The following is a 15,504-nucleotide window of genomic DNA, read 5'->3' on the forward strand; positions in this document are numbered from 1 at the left end:
GACACGATGAACTACGCAGTTGCTGAAAACCGTTCCAGTCTGGTGCAGCCTATAGTGCTGAACCGCGAGGAGAAGAAAACCATTTTGCGTCTAAGAGGGCTGTACAGCTACTGCTGTGCTGGACTTGGAGGACACGATAATAGATGGAGTAATGAGCAGATTGTTTCCATCTGTAAAGTGCTGTTGCATTCAGGAAATCATCTTGCTTACCACCATGCAGCTAACCTGCAATTCTAGATGATAACCTTTAAAGTTATTGATACTCTATAAACATCGAATCATTATTTTTACTTCAATATGCTTCTCCTGCTGGGAGATGTGAGAAATTTAGAAAATACTGACGTGTTCTGACCCACTTAGAACAAGGAAACCAGTCAGTGGGTAATTTCCTTTGTATTCCCAGCTGAAGGCTTCTTTTTTTACTTTTCCCTTTGGTATGACTCTTTTAAAAAAGTGTCATGGTGTCTTCTTGGGTTTAGTCTGAGCAGAAAGCCAAGCTAGAAGGCTTTCTTGATAAAAATAAATACAATTATTTTGTCTCTCTTTGTGCCTTGGACAACTTTGCAGTCAAATTTGTCCTGTTTTCTCAAATTGCTAGGGAGCCTGACCGAAACCATTTAGTGAGTTGTCTGTTCTCAAGCATTACCAAACTGTCATTCCTATGAAACAGTAAAACTATGTAGGAATAAATAATTAATTCAGAAATTTGTGAAGAAATCTTGTAAGAGCAGATGCCTGTAGAACAGGGTTCCCTTTAATTTCTTGACACAGTCATTTCTTTCTGCTGAATTGTACCTGTATGGTATCGTAGCTGTACTGTAACTGTACAGTATGCTGGAGTATTGTCTGAGATGGAGAGAAGAGCTTTTATTTCATTATAAAATACCCTTGCTATCACTGTAAACACATTACCCTGATTGACTAGACACCGGTTTCAACTCTGAAAAGTTTAGTCCAGTCCACACAGGACTGACTACACGCTTGGTTCTACCAATTAAGTAATTAAAAATCCTTGAAATAAAGAAAGAATTGGATTATATCCAAATTCCTTCCTCAGTCATGCCTTAAGTGCATGCTTTTTAGTCCAGACTAAGTTCTGGTTATGAAAATTGTGTTTTAATTAAGAGTAGGTCAGAATGTCACTGACCTTTTCTGCTAAATGGTTTGAACAAAGGAGGAGAAGTGGAAAATAGCTGCCTTCTCATTTCCATTGTAGCTCAAATGGAATTAAATGTTTCCTCAAACCCTTCTTTAAAGAACAGAAATTTCAAGCCACCTTTCTTTATCTCTGAATTTTAGTATCAGATCCAATAAATGCAGGAACATCAGTTGATGGAGATACTGGCTGTTGGGCCAGTTTAAATGCTTAAACGTGCTCATGCCTGTCCCTATTCAAAGCATTTTTTTAAGTCTGTGGTTTACTTTGAGCATAAGCCTCATTTATTGACTTTCTCTTAGAGATTGGTTGAAGAGTTGCCTAGAATAGGAGTGCTTCTCCTAAATTCAGGTTAACACTCGGTTATAAATAACTACTCCACCAGACTATATACATGACCATCAAGCTATATTCATTACATCAATCACTAAAATGCAAAAGTTGATGCACCTTCATTGTCATATTGAGTCATTTAGGACAGGATCAAAAGCAGGTTTCAGCACCTTTTTTAGTTTCATTCTACTCCTCCCAAACTGTCCTGCTGGCTGGTATGGGGCTACGTTTTGGATTTGTGCTGAAGACAGTGTTGATAATACAGAGATGTTTTAGCTGTTGCTGCACTAGTCAAGGACTTTTCAGCTTCCTGTGCTCTGCCAGGTGCAGAAGAAGCTGGGAGGGGACACAGCCAGGATAGTTGATCCAAACTGACCAAAGGGATATCCCATACCACATGGCGTCATGCTCAGTATATAAAGCTGGGGAAGAAGAAGGAAGGGGGGACGTTTGGAGTGATGGCGTTTGTCTTCCCAAGTAACCATTACGCGTGACGGAGCCCTGCTTTCCTGGAGATGGCTGCACACCTGCCTGCCCATGGGAAGCAGTGAATGAATTCCTTGCTTTGCTTTGCTTGCGCGCGCAGCTTTTGCTTTACCTATTAAACTGTTTTTATCTCAACCCTCAAGTTTTCTTACTTTTGCTCTTCTGATTCTCTCCCCCATCCCACCGAGGGGGAGTGAGCGAGCGGCTGCGTGGGGCTTAGTTGCCGGCTGGGGCTAAAGCACGGCACAAACCAGTGGCAGTATATGTGATCACACCGTAAGAATATTTAGTTTTGTGCCAGTTGCACTGTTGCTGACTGGCTCATCAGCTGCATGTGTTGAAATGCCTGGGTCTTCTACATCAGCAAGGCAACATACTCAACAATGTTTAGACTCCTGGAGTTTTGCTTCATTAAACAGCAAAACAACCAAGTGGTGCCACCAATAAGAGGTGAAGCATCAAGAAACAATAAATTGAAGGTTGGTAACATGGAGGAGGACAAAAATATACATTATCAAAGTATAAATCAAATCTCCGACAAAAGGCAGCTGCTGCTGACCACTTTTACATTTTTCTCTATTTCACTCAACTCTAACTGAGTGATGGGCTGAATGGAGATTGCAGCCCAAATCTCATAACGTATCATATAAATTAGGGCTGCCCTACTGGCTTGTCATTTTACTGCTGTATTGCAGGAGGGTTGTACACTCCCTGGGGACACAAAAGCAAGGTAAGGCTCCATTAATTTAGTCTCCTCTTGGCCCTGGTGTCAAACAGCAGCATTCACAAAGCTGAATGTCTTCATGCTTATCTTGAAAAGACAACTTGCACCTGGCTTGGGCATTACAAGTGAATAATCTAAAACTGAATCTAAAGCAATGCTTTATATAGCAACTGTCTGCATTTGGTACTGTCGTGGTTTAAGCCCAGCCAGCAGCTAAGCCCCACGCAGCCGCTCACTCACTCCCCCCTGGTGGGATGGGGGAGAGAATCAAAAGAGCAAAAGTAAGAAAACTCGTGGGTTGAGATAAGAACAGTTTAATAATTGAAATAAAATCTAATAATAATAATCATAATAACAATAATAGTAATAATAATAAATTGTAGCAAAAAGGAAAACAACGAGAGAGAGAGAGAAACAAAACCCAGGGAAAAAAGCCCCAGGTGATGCAATTGCTCACCACCCACCGACCGATGCCCAGCCAGTCCCTGAACAGCGGTTGCTGCCACCCAGCCAACTCCCCCCAGTCTCTATACTGAGCATGGCACCATATGGTATGGAATAGCCCTTTGGCCAGTTTGGGTCAGCTGTCCTGGCTGTGCTCCCTCCCAGCTTCTTGTGCACCTCCTCACTGGCAGAGTATGGGAAGCTGAAAAGTCCTTGACTTAGTATAAACACTGCTTAGCAACAACTAAAACATCAGTGAGTTATCACATTATTCTCATGCTAAATCAAAAACGCAGCACTATACCCGCTACTAGGAAGAAAGTTAACTCTATCCCAGCCGAAACCAGGACAGGTACCATCAGCCAACTGGTAACATTCTATAGATGATATTCCCATCTCTCATCATTTAAAAGAAGTGGCATTTAACTTGTGGATATTGTTATCGATAGCACAGCTCAGACACTAGATGTACATACTGATCTTGCAAAACTACATAGTCTTAAATAAACATATGTTATTTGTCCCACATCTTTCACATAGGTTGGTTTTGTGTGCAAGTTCAGTGGGCTTGGATGTTTGAGGGGGTTTGTTTATTGGGGCGGGGGGTTGGCAAACATGATAGTAAGTGCAGGTGCACAGTAGGCTAATCAGTAAAAAGAAATAAGGTATATTGGGTTTTGTCTCTATAAAAATTTTCTAAGGATCCAAATTAACTAAGGACTTTGGGGCCAAAGATAAACCTAGGGCAAGCAGGTAAGCAAATAGTGACAGTGTATCAGCTATGGATAGGTTCTATAAACAGCTTTATGGTGACTTACAGGCTGTGTAACAGGGCTTTAAGGAGGATGTAAATGGAAATGATTGTAAATTATGTTCACTCATTTTCAAGCATACAGTGAAAACCAGGACCACAGCGTTGTTTTAGAGTGACTAATGTTTTACACTATAAAAGTAATCAAGTTTGATAAGAGCTTCCCATATTTCATTTGTATTTTATTCACTGGCGCTACTTGGGATTTGCAGAGGTGAGAAAATAGCTCCTGCAGTGCCCGTATGGAGGTACGTAACGCAGTGGCACAAAGTGCACCTGAGGTACGTGGGTCCCTTAAACTCCCACCACTCCTGCACTCCTGCAGCAAGGCATCCAGCAGAGCCAAAATGGGGAGGGTTCAAAGTCCTCTCTTTTCCGCTGTCCTTTCCTGAAGTTATAATAGCTGCAGCAAGGTCAGCTTTTTCTGGTTTCTTTCTTTCCTGCTGATTCTCCATCCTGTTAAAGTATAACAGGTGCATGGGTGTTCTCTGACCCCAAATCTACTCTAACACAGCTGAAAAGAAAGCTGAAAGCAGAGGAGAGGCTGCTTTTCTTTCTAAGGAAATTAAATCTGGCTGTGTTTCACTAACAGCAGAGAGCTTTTCTAGTTAGTCTCCGATGGAGAGCATTAGACAAATTCTACCATGCTACAGTGGTGCAGGACTGTGCCAGCTCCCCCGATGCCACTGAAATTGCTTATTGCAGTTGTATCCTAGTGTAAGTGAAGGTGCCTTTTGAGTTTAGTGGCTGAAAAAAGGTCATGCGTGAGTTCTAGCCAGAGCAACGCTGATGCACCCATACATACCTGGCTGCTCCCCAATAGGCTGATGTTATTGAGTGACCTGGAAAAATACCAACATTAACTATTAAAGATTGTTGTCTTATTAGCTACGAATAGTTAGACAAATGATAGGAGGCTTTCCTAAAAAATCCCTAAATGGGCAGTATTTTAAGGCATTTCCATTTACCTATTTAAAGGTAAGAATTCCAGGGGGAAAAAGGGTAGGTGAGTAGGGTAGGTCATCCTCAGTGCCTGCCTCTCTGCCAAGACTGTCACAGGGTCTCTAAGATTCCCACCTATTCGAATCTTTGTAACAACAATTGCTTGTTTAGAAGTGGACTCTATCCACCTAAATACAGTGTGCTTTTGATCATACATATGTTCAAAGCGCTGATGTGTCTCTTTCTATTTAGCAGTGTAATTAGATGCGTGCTTAACTCTAAGGACATGCTTGAGTCCCATTGACTGGGGTCCAATTGATTGAAGTCCCATTGATTTGGGAATCGCCTGAAAGTTCAGCATGTGCTTTGGTGGTCTGCTGACGAAGGGTGAACTTAAGAAGGTACTTACACACTTTGCTGGTGGAAATCTAAATGGTGGACTCCTGCAGCAGGCAGATGAACACAGTTCAGGGAGAAATTGCTGTCTTATGAATAACAGTGTGCAAAATGCTTGTTGCCACAAACACGTAGGAGATCTCCTCTATTGCTTTTGCAGCACTTTGCCCTGGATAGACTGCTACATCTGCCCCTGAAACATGACCTGTTCAATTATGTTTTTGCATTCCATTTGCCAATATTAGCCTTGCTGCGTCCCCACATGCTTCAATACCTATTGAGTACAATGGACACACAGACAGGGAAAGCTTTGAAATCAGTGCTGTGGCACCAGCAGTGTACACGCCTGTCGTGTTCATGCCTGATGTAAGATCTGCATGAATTCCACTTCTATACTTAAACCAAATGTCATTTTTTTCCAGAGTGTTGTCTCCTTTAGAAATGAGAATTTGGAACTATCACCTGAAGCAATCTTTGCACCTCCTGTTTTCAAACCTCCCTGTTCATATATTTCCATTTATTGCTGAAAGAGTAAGTGGAGAGGAAGCAGAACGCCAGGCTGCTCAGTGTGGAATATTTTATTTCTCTTTCAAGTCAGTTAGTGTATCCTTCCTTCCACCTCCTGCCCACTTCTCTCAAGATCTTTGAACTCAAAAGGCTACTTAAGTTTCTCTGCTTATTTTCATGCTGTCAAATAAAGTCTGAGCTGCCAAAAATATACTCTTTCAACCCTTGAGATTTCCTACGCTTGGGACTTGTGCTGAAAGACCAAATGGAGGTCCCACAGGGAATAACTCCGCTGTTTAAAGCTACTGGAAGCTGAAGCAGGTGTATGGGCTTTCCCCTGTAAGCTGTCTTCACAAGATGAGAGAATAATTAGTCATGCTCAGAAAAGAGAGGTATATTGGCAGTCCACTGCTAATAGCTTAAGGATTTGTCATTCAATTCAAGGAAAACAATTTGTTTGGTTTGTTTATTGTTGGTTTATCCTTTTTTTTTTCCCCCGATTTTTCTTTTAAAGAAAATATCAGTGTGGGAGGAAAAACTCCAAACAGTAGAATGAAAAATAAAAGGCAACTGCTAAAATAAATCCAGATTGCTAAATCTTATCTCTATGCTGAACATACACATCTTGTTCCTTTGTCTGCTGTAACCACATGTTAACTCCTCACTAGCTGCGTTTGTCACTAAACTCTTCCTTTTCTTTTTTCCTTGCACACATCATGCCACATCTTGTCAAACTGAAACAAGACAAATGCTACATGAAGTACATCTTGCCGATAAGAGACAAATTATTTTCCATGGCCTGGAAGAAAACAATGGTGACATTTTAATGCTAGAATCTGAAAAGTCTCTTGTTCTACCCATTCATTACAGTGTCAGTCCAAGTAACATCAGTATGAATGTTGCAATTCTAACCGTCTTAAAGAATGGCCATTCTGAAATATGGCTTTATGAAAAAGCTAATAAAATGTAATTAGTGTCCACCTTTGATTCAGAATCATAAGAGTCCATTTCAGAATTCACATTTTTATTGCCTTGCACAATACTCAAATCTGGGGATTTGGTTTATTGTTTTAATTCTCTACAGCTGAATGTAACTACCTGTTATATATGTTCACTAGAGCAGTACAGGTCAGTACATAAAAATAAAAGTTATAGTGCGGTACATAAGGTGGATTACTCTTTTAAACAGGATGGCGAAATATGATCATCCCTTTCACTCCCCGTTGGTTTCTGGTAGGAGTTAACTCTGTATGGAGGTTTTCAGTGTGAATGTCCATTAAGCTGCCATGTGAGGGAGGTATGCACAATATCTAAGCCTCAGGGGGGCACACATTAGGTCAGATGCTTGGGCTCGCTCCTGTGCCAAGGGCGAATTTCATGCTGACTACACAATACACGGTAAAGATGTTCTCCTGCATTTGTTTCACAGATGGGCTGCTCTGTAAAAGTAGTTGCAGCTGCTAATACATATCTTGAGACACTGGAGATCGAGCAAGAATGCAAATGTATGGCCCACATGGCACACTGCTGTTTGGAAGTGTGTTGACAGAAAGGGGCCAGGTAGGCACCAATGCAGCGTCCCTGAGCCAGTGGTAAGGGGCTCCGTTGTCTTCCCAGTGCCTGAGTAGAAATCATTCCCTGGGTGCCTTGTCCATGATCAGAGGGGGAAAGGCTGCCCTTTATTGCTAACTCTGATATATACGTTAGAAACCTACCAGCAGTCTGCCCAGAGGGGAATAATTTAAGGAACAGAGCACAACATATGATATTCCCTAAAGTATTTTTATTTTCTTTCAGAATGAGCTTGTACTCAGCTTCTTCCTGAATTGGTCCAAAAATACCTTGGCAGAAGATTCATCATCTGTGACCTTAGGTATGTGGATTACCGATTTACTTGTTTTCTAAGAAGGACTTCTTTAATAATATTAAATATAATAATGCAAAGGTGAGTCTAAAGCATTTAGGTGGCTTCTTTTTTTAAGATATAAGGGTACCAACAAATAATTCCTGATTTCTCAAGATCTCTGAAAATGTGTTACTAATGTGACCTGTGGCTTTCTTTGACATATTCTCGCAGGCCTTGCTTCATTTATTTTTGAATAAACATACCTATATGCAAAGTAAAAGTTTATTTACACAAACTGTGGCAGCTTTCTTGTTTTACAAAACAAAATCTTCAGAGAAGAATCTGGAGGAAAGGATCTGAGTCATGACAAAGCACAATGTGTGCTTGGACAAGCGAAGAAAATCAGGGATGATTTCTAAAGTCATTTTCACAATGAGTGGTGCAGGTAAATAACAGAACATTATGTTAATGCCTAGGCATACATTATTAATGATAGTGGTAATTCACATCTTACTAAATGAGATTCTGCACTGTTCCCTTAGCCTATCTAAATACTTAACCCATTTCCCTCTTCTGTCCAGCACCTAATTTAATCTAATCTCTGGCATTATAGCATTAAGAGCCAAAGCATAAACCATAAAATGTAAACTGTGAATGTTTATTGTCTTCCACTGCACTAGTTCTGCACTGAAAATAATCTTCCGTAGTCAGTTTTTAGGCAAAATAAAGTCTCATAAAGAAGCCTGCAGCTGCATTCTGCACCACAACAATTCAGCTGGTTGTTACGTGCTCCAAGTGATAGGATAGTTTCCAAGATCACCAGTTATCCACATTTCAGGAAGGAGTGCAAGTATCTGTGCATATTTAGTGTGCATGTCCATTAAGTTAATTTAATCTCTCTGCAGACAGGGGCTTCATTATCTCTTTTCCTGGGACCATTTTTTTTAAATCCATCAGAACAAAATAAATCCCATTCTGGCTTCTCAGCCTTAGGAAGATTCCCCTTGTGTAGAGTTTATTTGATTAGGGCATGCCATTATCATATTAAATCCATTATGACTATTGGAAATTACTAATGGTTGCTCTAACTTTTACAAAGGAACAAGGAGATAATGCAAAGATGTCCTAGGTGTTAGGAATATACAAGGCTAAATCTTGTCACAGAAAATCCAGACCAGAGTTCAAATGTAACATGTAGTCTGGGTCCGTGGGCTACCTCTCTGCAGACTCTTTAACCAAACATGCAGACACATGAGACTGAGCTGAGGCATAAGGGAGTTAAAGTCCAAGGTCTTTAGAAGGATTTTGACATTTCACTAATGTTTAGGTGCCTAGTTATTACAGAGAATCTGGGTGTAAAAGTCTTATGCAAAAGCATGAATTGAGTCTGTAATAAAGTTGAGAAATAAATTACAGCCTCATAATTCCTACAGTGGTGTCCTGAGCCAATATAGTCTGAAGGGTAGCCCTTTATTTTTGTTGTCAATGACATCAAAATCAGAGAAGAGAATAAAGAAACAGAGGTAAGAATGGGTTTAGTGGGTGTTTGATGAAAGCTATGTGACAGGTAACCCAGTCTGCTGGTTCACTATACACTTAGTGGAGGTGAAGGTCACAACCTGGTCGGGGGAGATTAATGTGTCTCTGGCCTCAAGCAGTATGGTTACAGAGGGATTATTTTTTTCCTGCTCAGGAACTCTGCCTTTTAAAGTTTGGACACTTCAGTTCTAGACTCAGGGCAAAACCTTTGTTTAACACAAGAGAAAACAAACAAAAAAAACCAACCAAACAAACAAACAAAGAAACCCACCTCCCTTTGGCATAGAAAATTCATTGCTATCATTTATTGATAGAATACCAGTAGCACTTAAGGTCCAAATCAGGACCCAATGAGTTTAGACTCTATAAAAACAGAGAATAAGAATAATGGGCTGAGGTGCTCTGGGTATGGCACCGCTTCTGGTCAGTGAGGAAGGGAATGTACCTGGTCAACAGTCAGTTGCAGTGAACTGTGGAGGTAGGTGAGCTTAGCTGTAAATGAGCTAGCTCAGCTGCCAGAGGAAGACGAGCCATGCACGTGCTAATTACCCACCTGAAAAATTATTTTCATCTATGTTAGTCTATGCTTCGCTCCTCATTGTTGGAGTTAGGCTGCTGCCTACCCTAGCTAGCTCACTTAGACCTTTGCTGCATGGTATTCTGCACCCCATTACCATCCGTCCTGTGAGAAGGAGAAGACACAAGTGCAGCTAAGGCAGGAGGTGGCTGATCATGCCAAGCTGCCAGGTAGCAAACAAGGGGTTGCTGGGAAGAGCACAGTGGCCCTCGAGGCTCTCGTGTGCTGAGGGTGCCCTGAAACACTCTTGATTTGAACATAAGCCCTGTAGTAATGCCATAGTCAGTCTGAGGCAGGAATTAAGTTCACTGAGCCTGCAGGAGAGAGGCAATTTCCATTGAAAGAATACATCCTTCTCCCCACAGCTTTCATTGCTTTATGAGCTTATAAGGGCCTTAATTTTTGCCTGTTTTGAAGAATAACTCAGGTTTCATATGGGCTGTAGCTTTCCACGAATCTGGTGATCTCTCTCTCAGCCTTTACGCAACCAAATCATCTGTCTCTTAGTTAGGATCCACATAAAATAAAAAGAATGCCCAATAGAAGCAGGTTATGAATTTTGATCAAGACAGTATCTTTCTCTTACATTGCTTTAATTTATAAATGTTGTAGGTAATTACACTTACTAAAGTAAAATAAAAATTAAAATTTATGAATTTGTACTGTGCTCCTAGCAATGAAGAGATTAAAAATCAGTGCTAAATTTACTTTGACATGAATACTGATTCAGTACTCCCAGTGGAGTGAATTCTGAATTATACTGAGTATTGTCAGCATTTCATTATACCAGGCTCACTACAAGGGAGTGAGAGTAGATATCAGGAATGATTTCACAGACTGCCTTTTATAAAGGCCCTTTAAAAAAAGGGAGAAAGAAAATCTATCAAAAACATTTTTATATCAATCTTGTTTATTTTTCTTCTCTTGAGTTTATACCTCCTGAAAATATTAATAATTCAGGCTGTTTTGCCAAAGTTATGAAATCATGAAGTCTTTGCTATTGGTTATAACAGCGTACAACTCAGGTCCGGTTCTGGCATGTTTGATTAGTGCTCCATGCATTTCAATGGGCTTCTGACCACTTAGTGCAGTAGAGAAACTGGCTCTGTGTCCTTCTAAAGATCCAAGCTTTCCAAAAAGACTATCATATGGTATGCCTCTCCATGCAGAATTGCAGTCCTCATGAACAGTCCCTGAGGAGAGTAGGCTATTTTGCTCATGTTACATAGTGTTTTGATCTGCTGCAGTTGCTCATTCTCAATGTAAAGCTTTTGCCCCAAGTTGCGTTCCTACTTCAGTTGCATTTAGGGTGTTTTGCTGGCCATAAGCACCCCTTGCTGGCTCGTGGGACAAAACCAGTGAGATAGTTGGTTAATGTATTTACAGCTGACTATCTGAAGTTGGGTACATTGGAGGCTTATAAACCCAAGCTGTAGCTAAAGCAGGCAGATGGTTGGCTTGGGGCGTTCAACCCTGGCCCTGGAAAGCCAAACAGATTCCAGTATCCTTTGGTGCCAGATGTCAAAACAGGCTGTCATCAAGAAGAAAGGTCTAAGAAAAATCTGAGAGTGCAGAATACAGAATAATACTTAACTCCCTAATGTTAGTGCTGTGACACTTAGTTAATTAGTGTTTTCACATTGCTTTGCAGTCTGCGTGTGAAATGCAATGTATTATTAAATTATAGTTTCCCTATTGGTTTTGTCAGTCTTCTGTGTAGCATCTTCCTCGCTGTTTATATTTCTCATGCATTGTGCAAAGTGTAATGCAGAGCTTATTTCAAAATGCTGCTAATGAAAACATTGCACAAATGGTAGAATACAGAGCCGGTAGTTCTCCAACATGCTAGAAAAGACCATCCAGGTAAAGAAAAGAACTGCGTATTTGACTACTCTGAAGATGATTCCACCTTCGGTAGAAGTTTGAACGCTAATTGCCTTAATTTTGTCATTCAAAAAGAAGAAAGGACCCACAGTTTTCTAGTGTTTATGTTCCTTGATAAAAGAGATTATAAACTGGCACAGTGTTTGAGTTTTTCTGCAGTAGGGATCGGTGGCTGACTTCCACTGCAGAGTGCTGGGACACAGAGGCACAAGTCATATAAAAATGCTACGAGTGCTCCAGGGTCCTCGTTTGGTATTTGACAGCTTTTGCATTGACACCATTGAGTGAAGAATCAATCCCTGGGAGGAAAATCTTGCTTCAGCTGAAGTCAGTGAAGCTTTTTCCTGTATCTACAACAGACCAGCACTTGGTCTTTGCTTATAATGGAGTGCAAGTAGAGCATGACAGTTCCTAAAAATGCAGGGCCTGAGCTCAAGTCCATCTGCCCAAGCTGGATAGACTGGAAGTAATTATTGTATGTGTATTTTATTATCATTTGAAGCTAAAATCACCTAGACTTCAAAGAGGCTATGATTTAGCATTGAATGTGGGAAACCTAAAATAGAACAGCTGAGTGTAGCTAACAGTGACTGTCTTTTATTATGAAATATAAGCGATAGAAGTTTCTTCCGTGTTTATCAGATTCCCTGCACTCTGTTATTGTTTTCTTCTCCTTCCTTTTAATTTTTTTTATTTTCTCCATTAGTACTCAATTTATTACATAGCAAGGGCAAATATTTTAGTAATAGCCATGCCCATTATGTGTGTTTCAGACTTCATTTTACATACTCAATTAGAAATGCATTTTCCCCTCCCATGTTTTTCATTATTTTCAGCTTGGTTAGAAACTTATTTACATTTGGTTTTTTCTAAATGAGAATGCCAGCTCCCACAGAGAAATTCCTTCACTGGATATGAGCACTCACACACTATAAAACTTAAGTAATGCAGAAAAAGGCACTGGTAGTACTGGTAGGAGAGGAACGGCACGGTGTTCAGCTGAATTCTAATGATGTAATTTAGCCTCTGAAACCTGTTGCTCTTGCTAAACCACTCAGGATGACCCACTGCAATTCACAAAATTAACAGAGCCCAGCAAGTGAATTGTGCCCTTATGTTAAAACACAACTCCCCTTGTGTTACACTGTGTTTAATGGTCTAGGATTCTACCTTTCCTGTTGCAACTTAAAGGTAAAAGGACCCACAACTTAAAAAAAAATACGGTAAAATAGCTTTGCGTGATGGTGGGAAGAACCAGTTTTTGTGGGCTTTTTGTTACCCTGGAAAAAACTCAACATTGTCTGGTTCATGGAGTTTTCATCCCCTATCCCTCCCTGTCCTTATTTGCATACAACAAGAAATGAAATAAGGTACAGTCTGGCTAAGTGATTAGTCAAAGTTCATAAAGGAGAATAACAAATGAAGAACCGCACCTCGGTCTTCTAAGTCCCAGCTTAGTGATTTCTTCATAAGATTTCAATTCTTCAGGAGTCTGTTTTGGGCCCTTCTCTAATTAGGATGTGATTAAAAATGGATTTTTGTAGTCTCTAAAGGGAAAAAAATTGGAGATGGATTCATATTCTAAAATTCCAGTCCAAACATCAGAAACTCAGAAGTGTTGATATCCAGTCTGCCTGGAAAAATTATATTATGGCAGTCGTACGTACACACTGTGTTATTTTTAATTCATTTGAATTCCTTTCCTTAGGATAAATGGCAATTGCACTAGCTCTCTGGCTGTCAGTAGTACATGACACCACTGTAATTCTATCTGCTTAGCAGTTATTTTAGCCTCTGTTCACTCCAGAGGTTACACATTTGGTTTCTTTAGAAAAATACAGCCAACGTGGCTTATTCATTATAACTTCCCCTCTGCTGCCTCCTCTACTGAATAACAGAGTAAAGGCTGAGGAGAGGGAGTTTGATTTCTTGCTCTTACAACCCTGGCTGTAACAGCTCTGGTACACACGTGGAAAAGAGAGAGCAAGAGCGCGACGGAGAGTGCACAGGTGTCTGCTGAGGCTGAAAGGAGGACGTGGGAATCCTGCCTGCTATTGAGGACGAACAGTCCTGATACTCTCTAAAAAGCCTCTTCTTGCTAGTGCATAACCCTCGCGTGTGATGGTAGTTCTTTCATTCTCATCATCCTTTCTCATTCCTTCCGCTTCTTAAAAGATATGTTTCTATTTGAAGAATTAATTACGACTACAGTTTTTTGTCTCGTGTCTTTATCTCACCCTGCAGCGGGTTTAAGGTTGCTGTGTCAGTGGCAGATCCCAAGGTGCATGCAGGGCAGCAGGACTTTTCTGTCTGAGGTCTCAAGGTCAGCTACTTCTTTAACAGGGAGGCGGGCAGAACAGAGCCCAGCTCATGACAGATCATTATTTTGTCGTAAGGTTAGCAGGATTGAGTTCTTATTTTTCCAAGTATAATAAATATATAATACTGGTTGTAATACAGCTTTGGTCTAATTAAATGAAGCCCTGTTTGCATAAGTAAAACCAGGCTAGTTCACACGGGCAGTGTCTGGACTGGCTTTGATGATGACCCCATGGGGAGAACCCCCGGTCTCAGACCGAGTGGTGCGAAATGACTCATGTCCACCCTGCTCAGGCTCAACACTGCAAAGGAAGAAGGTCAGATAGATAGCGAGGAGAGGTGGTTGTGTTCACCTGGTATACCGTGGTAAAAGCTATCCATATTTTCTCCGCTGTCTCTGTGGGGCAGGTAAACCACATTACTTACCCAACCTCAAGGACACACCTTTTTGGCAGTGAAGACAGCTGGCTCAATGCCTCCAGCAGAATGAAGGAACAGGATATGCTTAGTCATTTATTCCACATTATGAGACTGATCCTTCTTGCTTGGAAACTGAAAAATGTTTTTTTCAGTGGGAATGGAATCAAACTCTGTAAATGCATCTTGGTAGAAAAATCTATGAAAGCAATGGGTTGCATGAAAACCAGCCTGGAACAGGAAAAATACAGAATGAGGAAGGGAGAATTTATATGTGATGGATATAGATGTTGTTTCTGTAACAGTTGTTTTGGAACAGGTCTGGAAATTGCTCTTTTTTTCTTTTATTTTCTTTCTGCTGGGAACTGGGGGAAAAAAAAAAAAAATCCAATGTTTTTAACCAGACAGAATTGCAACAATACTGACTAGTGTCATTGATGATTGCCAACCCCCCCCAGTTATTTGTTACTCAAGCATAAATTTCCCACTGAAATTCATATTGATGGCAATTAGAAAACAAAAAATCTCACTGTCAATGTATAAACAGGAAAGAAAATGAGCACTGCATGTCAGACCACTTTATTCCATCACACTCCTTATCCGTGTTTTCTAATTTCATCCCTGATTTAAGCACGCAATAAGTTCTTTTTATATATTAGTTCATGTGTACTACAATATTTTACAGATGTACTTCTGCTGAGCTGTTAACTAAAAAATCAATCTGGCCTTTTTTAGGTCCTCAGTCAACTGATCATAAGCCTGGAGTACAATTAGTCATATCCTACGAGAGCACCCGTCTGACAATAATGTTAAAACACATGAGGAACATTGTGAGTATTTTTATCATAATCTATAACTCATAAGTCCTTGCGTTTGCCAAGTACTGTGAAAACATTAATCCTCAAACACCCTTTCTGGGATAACTAATTTTAACTCAAAATAACAACGATGCTGTTCTGTCATCATTTGACACTTGCTTTCTTCCTTTGAGCTCACTCAGTATGATTACAGGTATGGGACAGATACAGAAACTGGGTTTCCTTAATGGCTGGTAATGGTCTTTTCCAGGCCATATAGAAAAGCAATTTTGATAACTGTTTTGGCCCTTTCAGCTGACACATTT

The 15,504-nt window shown here is 40.5% G+C and overlaps 1 protein-coding gene across 1 annotated transcript in view; it reads left to right on the forward strand.

Annotated features, from left to right (window-relative positions):
- Positions 1–15,504, forward strand: part of PIK3C2G (phosphatidylinositol-4-phosphate 3-kinase catalytic subunit type 2 gamma) — a 222,599-nt gene that overhangs the window by 182,508 nt on the left and 24,587 nt on the right. The window contains 2 exon segments of the mRNA XM_075505608.1: positions 7,597–7,672; positions 15,117–15,211. Coding sequence (XP_075361723.1) covers positions 7,597–7,672; positions 15,117–15,211 — 171 coding nt within the window.

This window comes from Mycteria americana, chromosome 1 (assembly GCF_035582795.1).
Source record: "Mycteria americana isolate JAX WOST 10 ecotype Jacksonville Zoo and Gardens chromosome 1, USCA_MyAme_1.0, whole genome shotgun sequence".
Classification (NCBI taxonomy): domain Eukaryota; kingdom Metazoa; phylum Chordata; class Aves; order Ciconiiformes; family Ciconiidae; genus Mycteria; species Mycteria americana.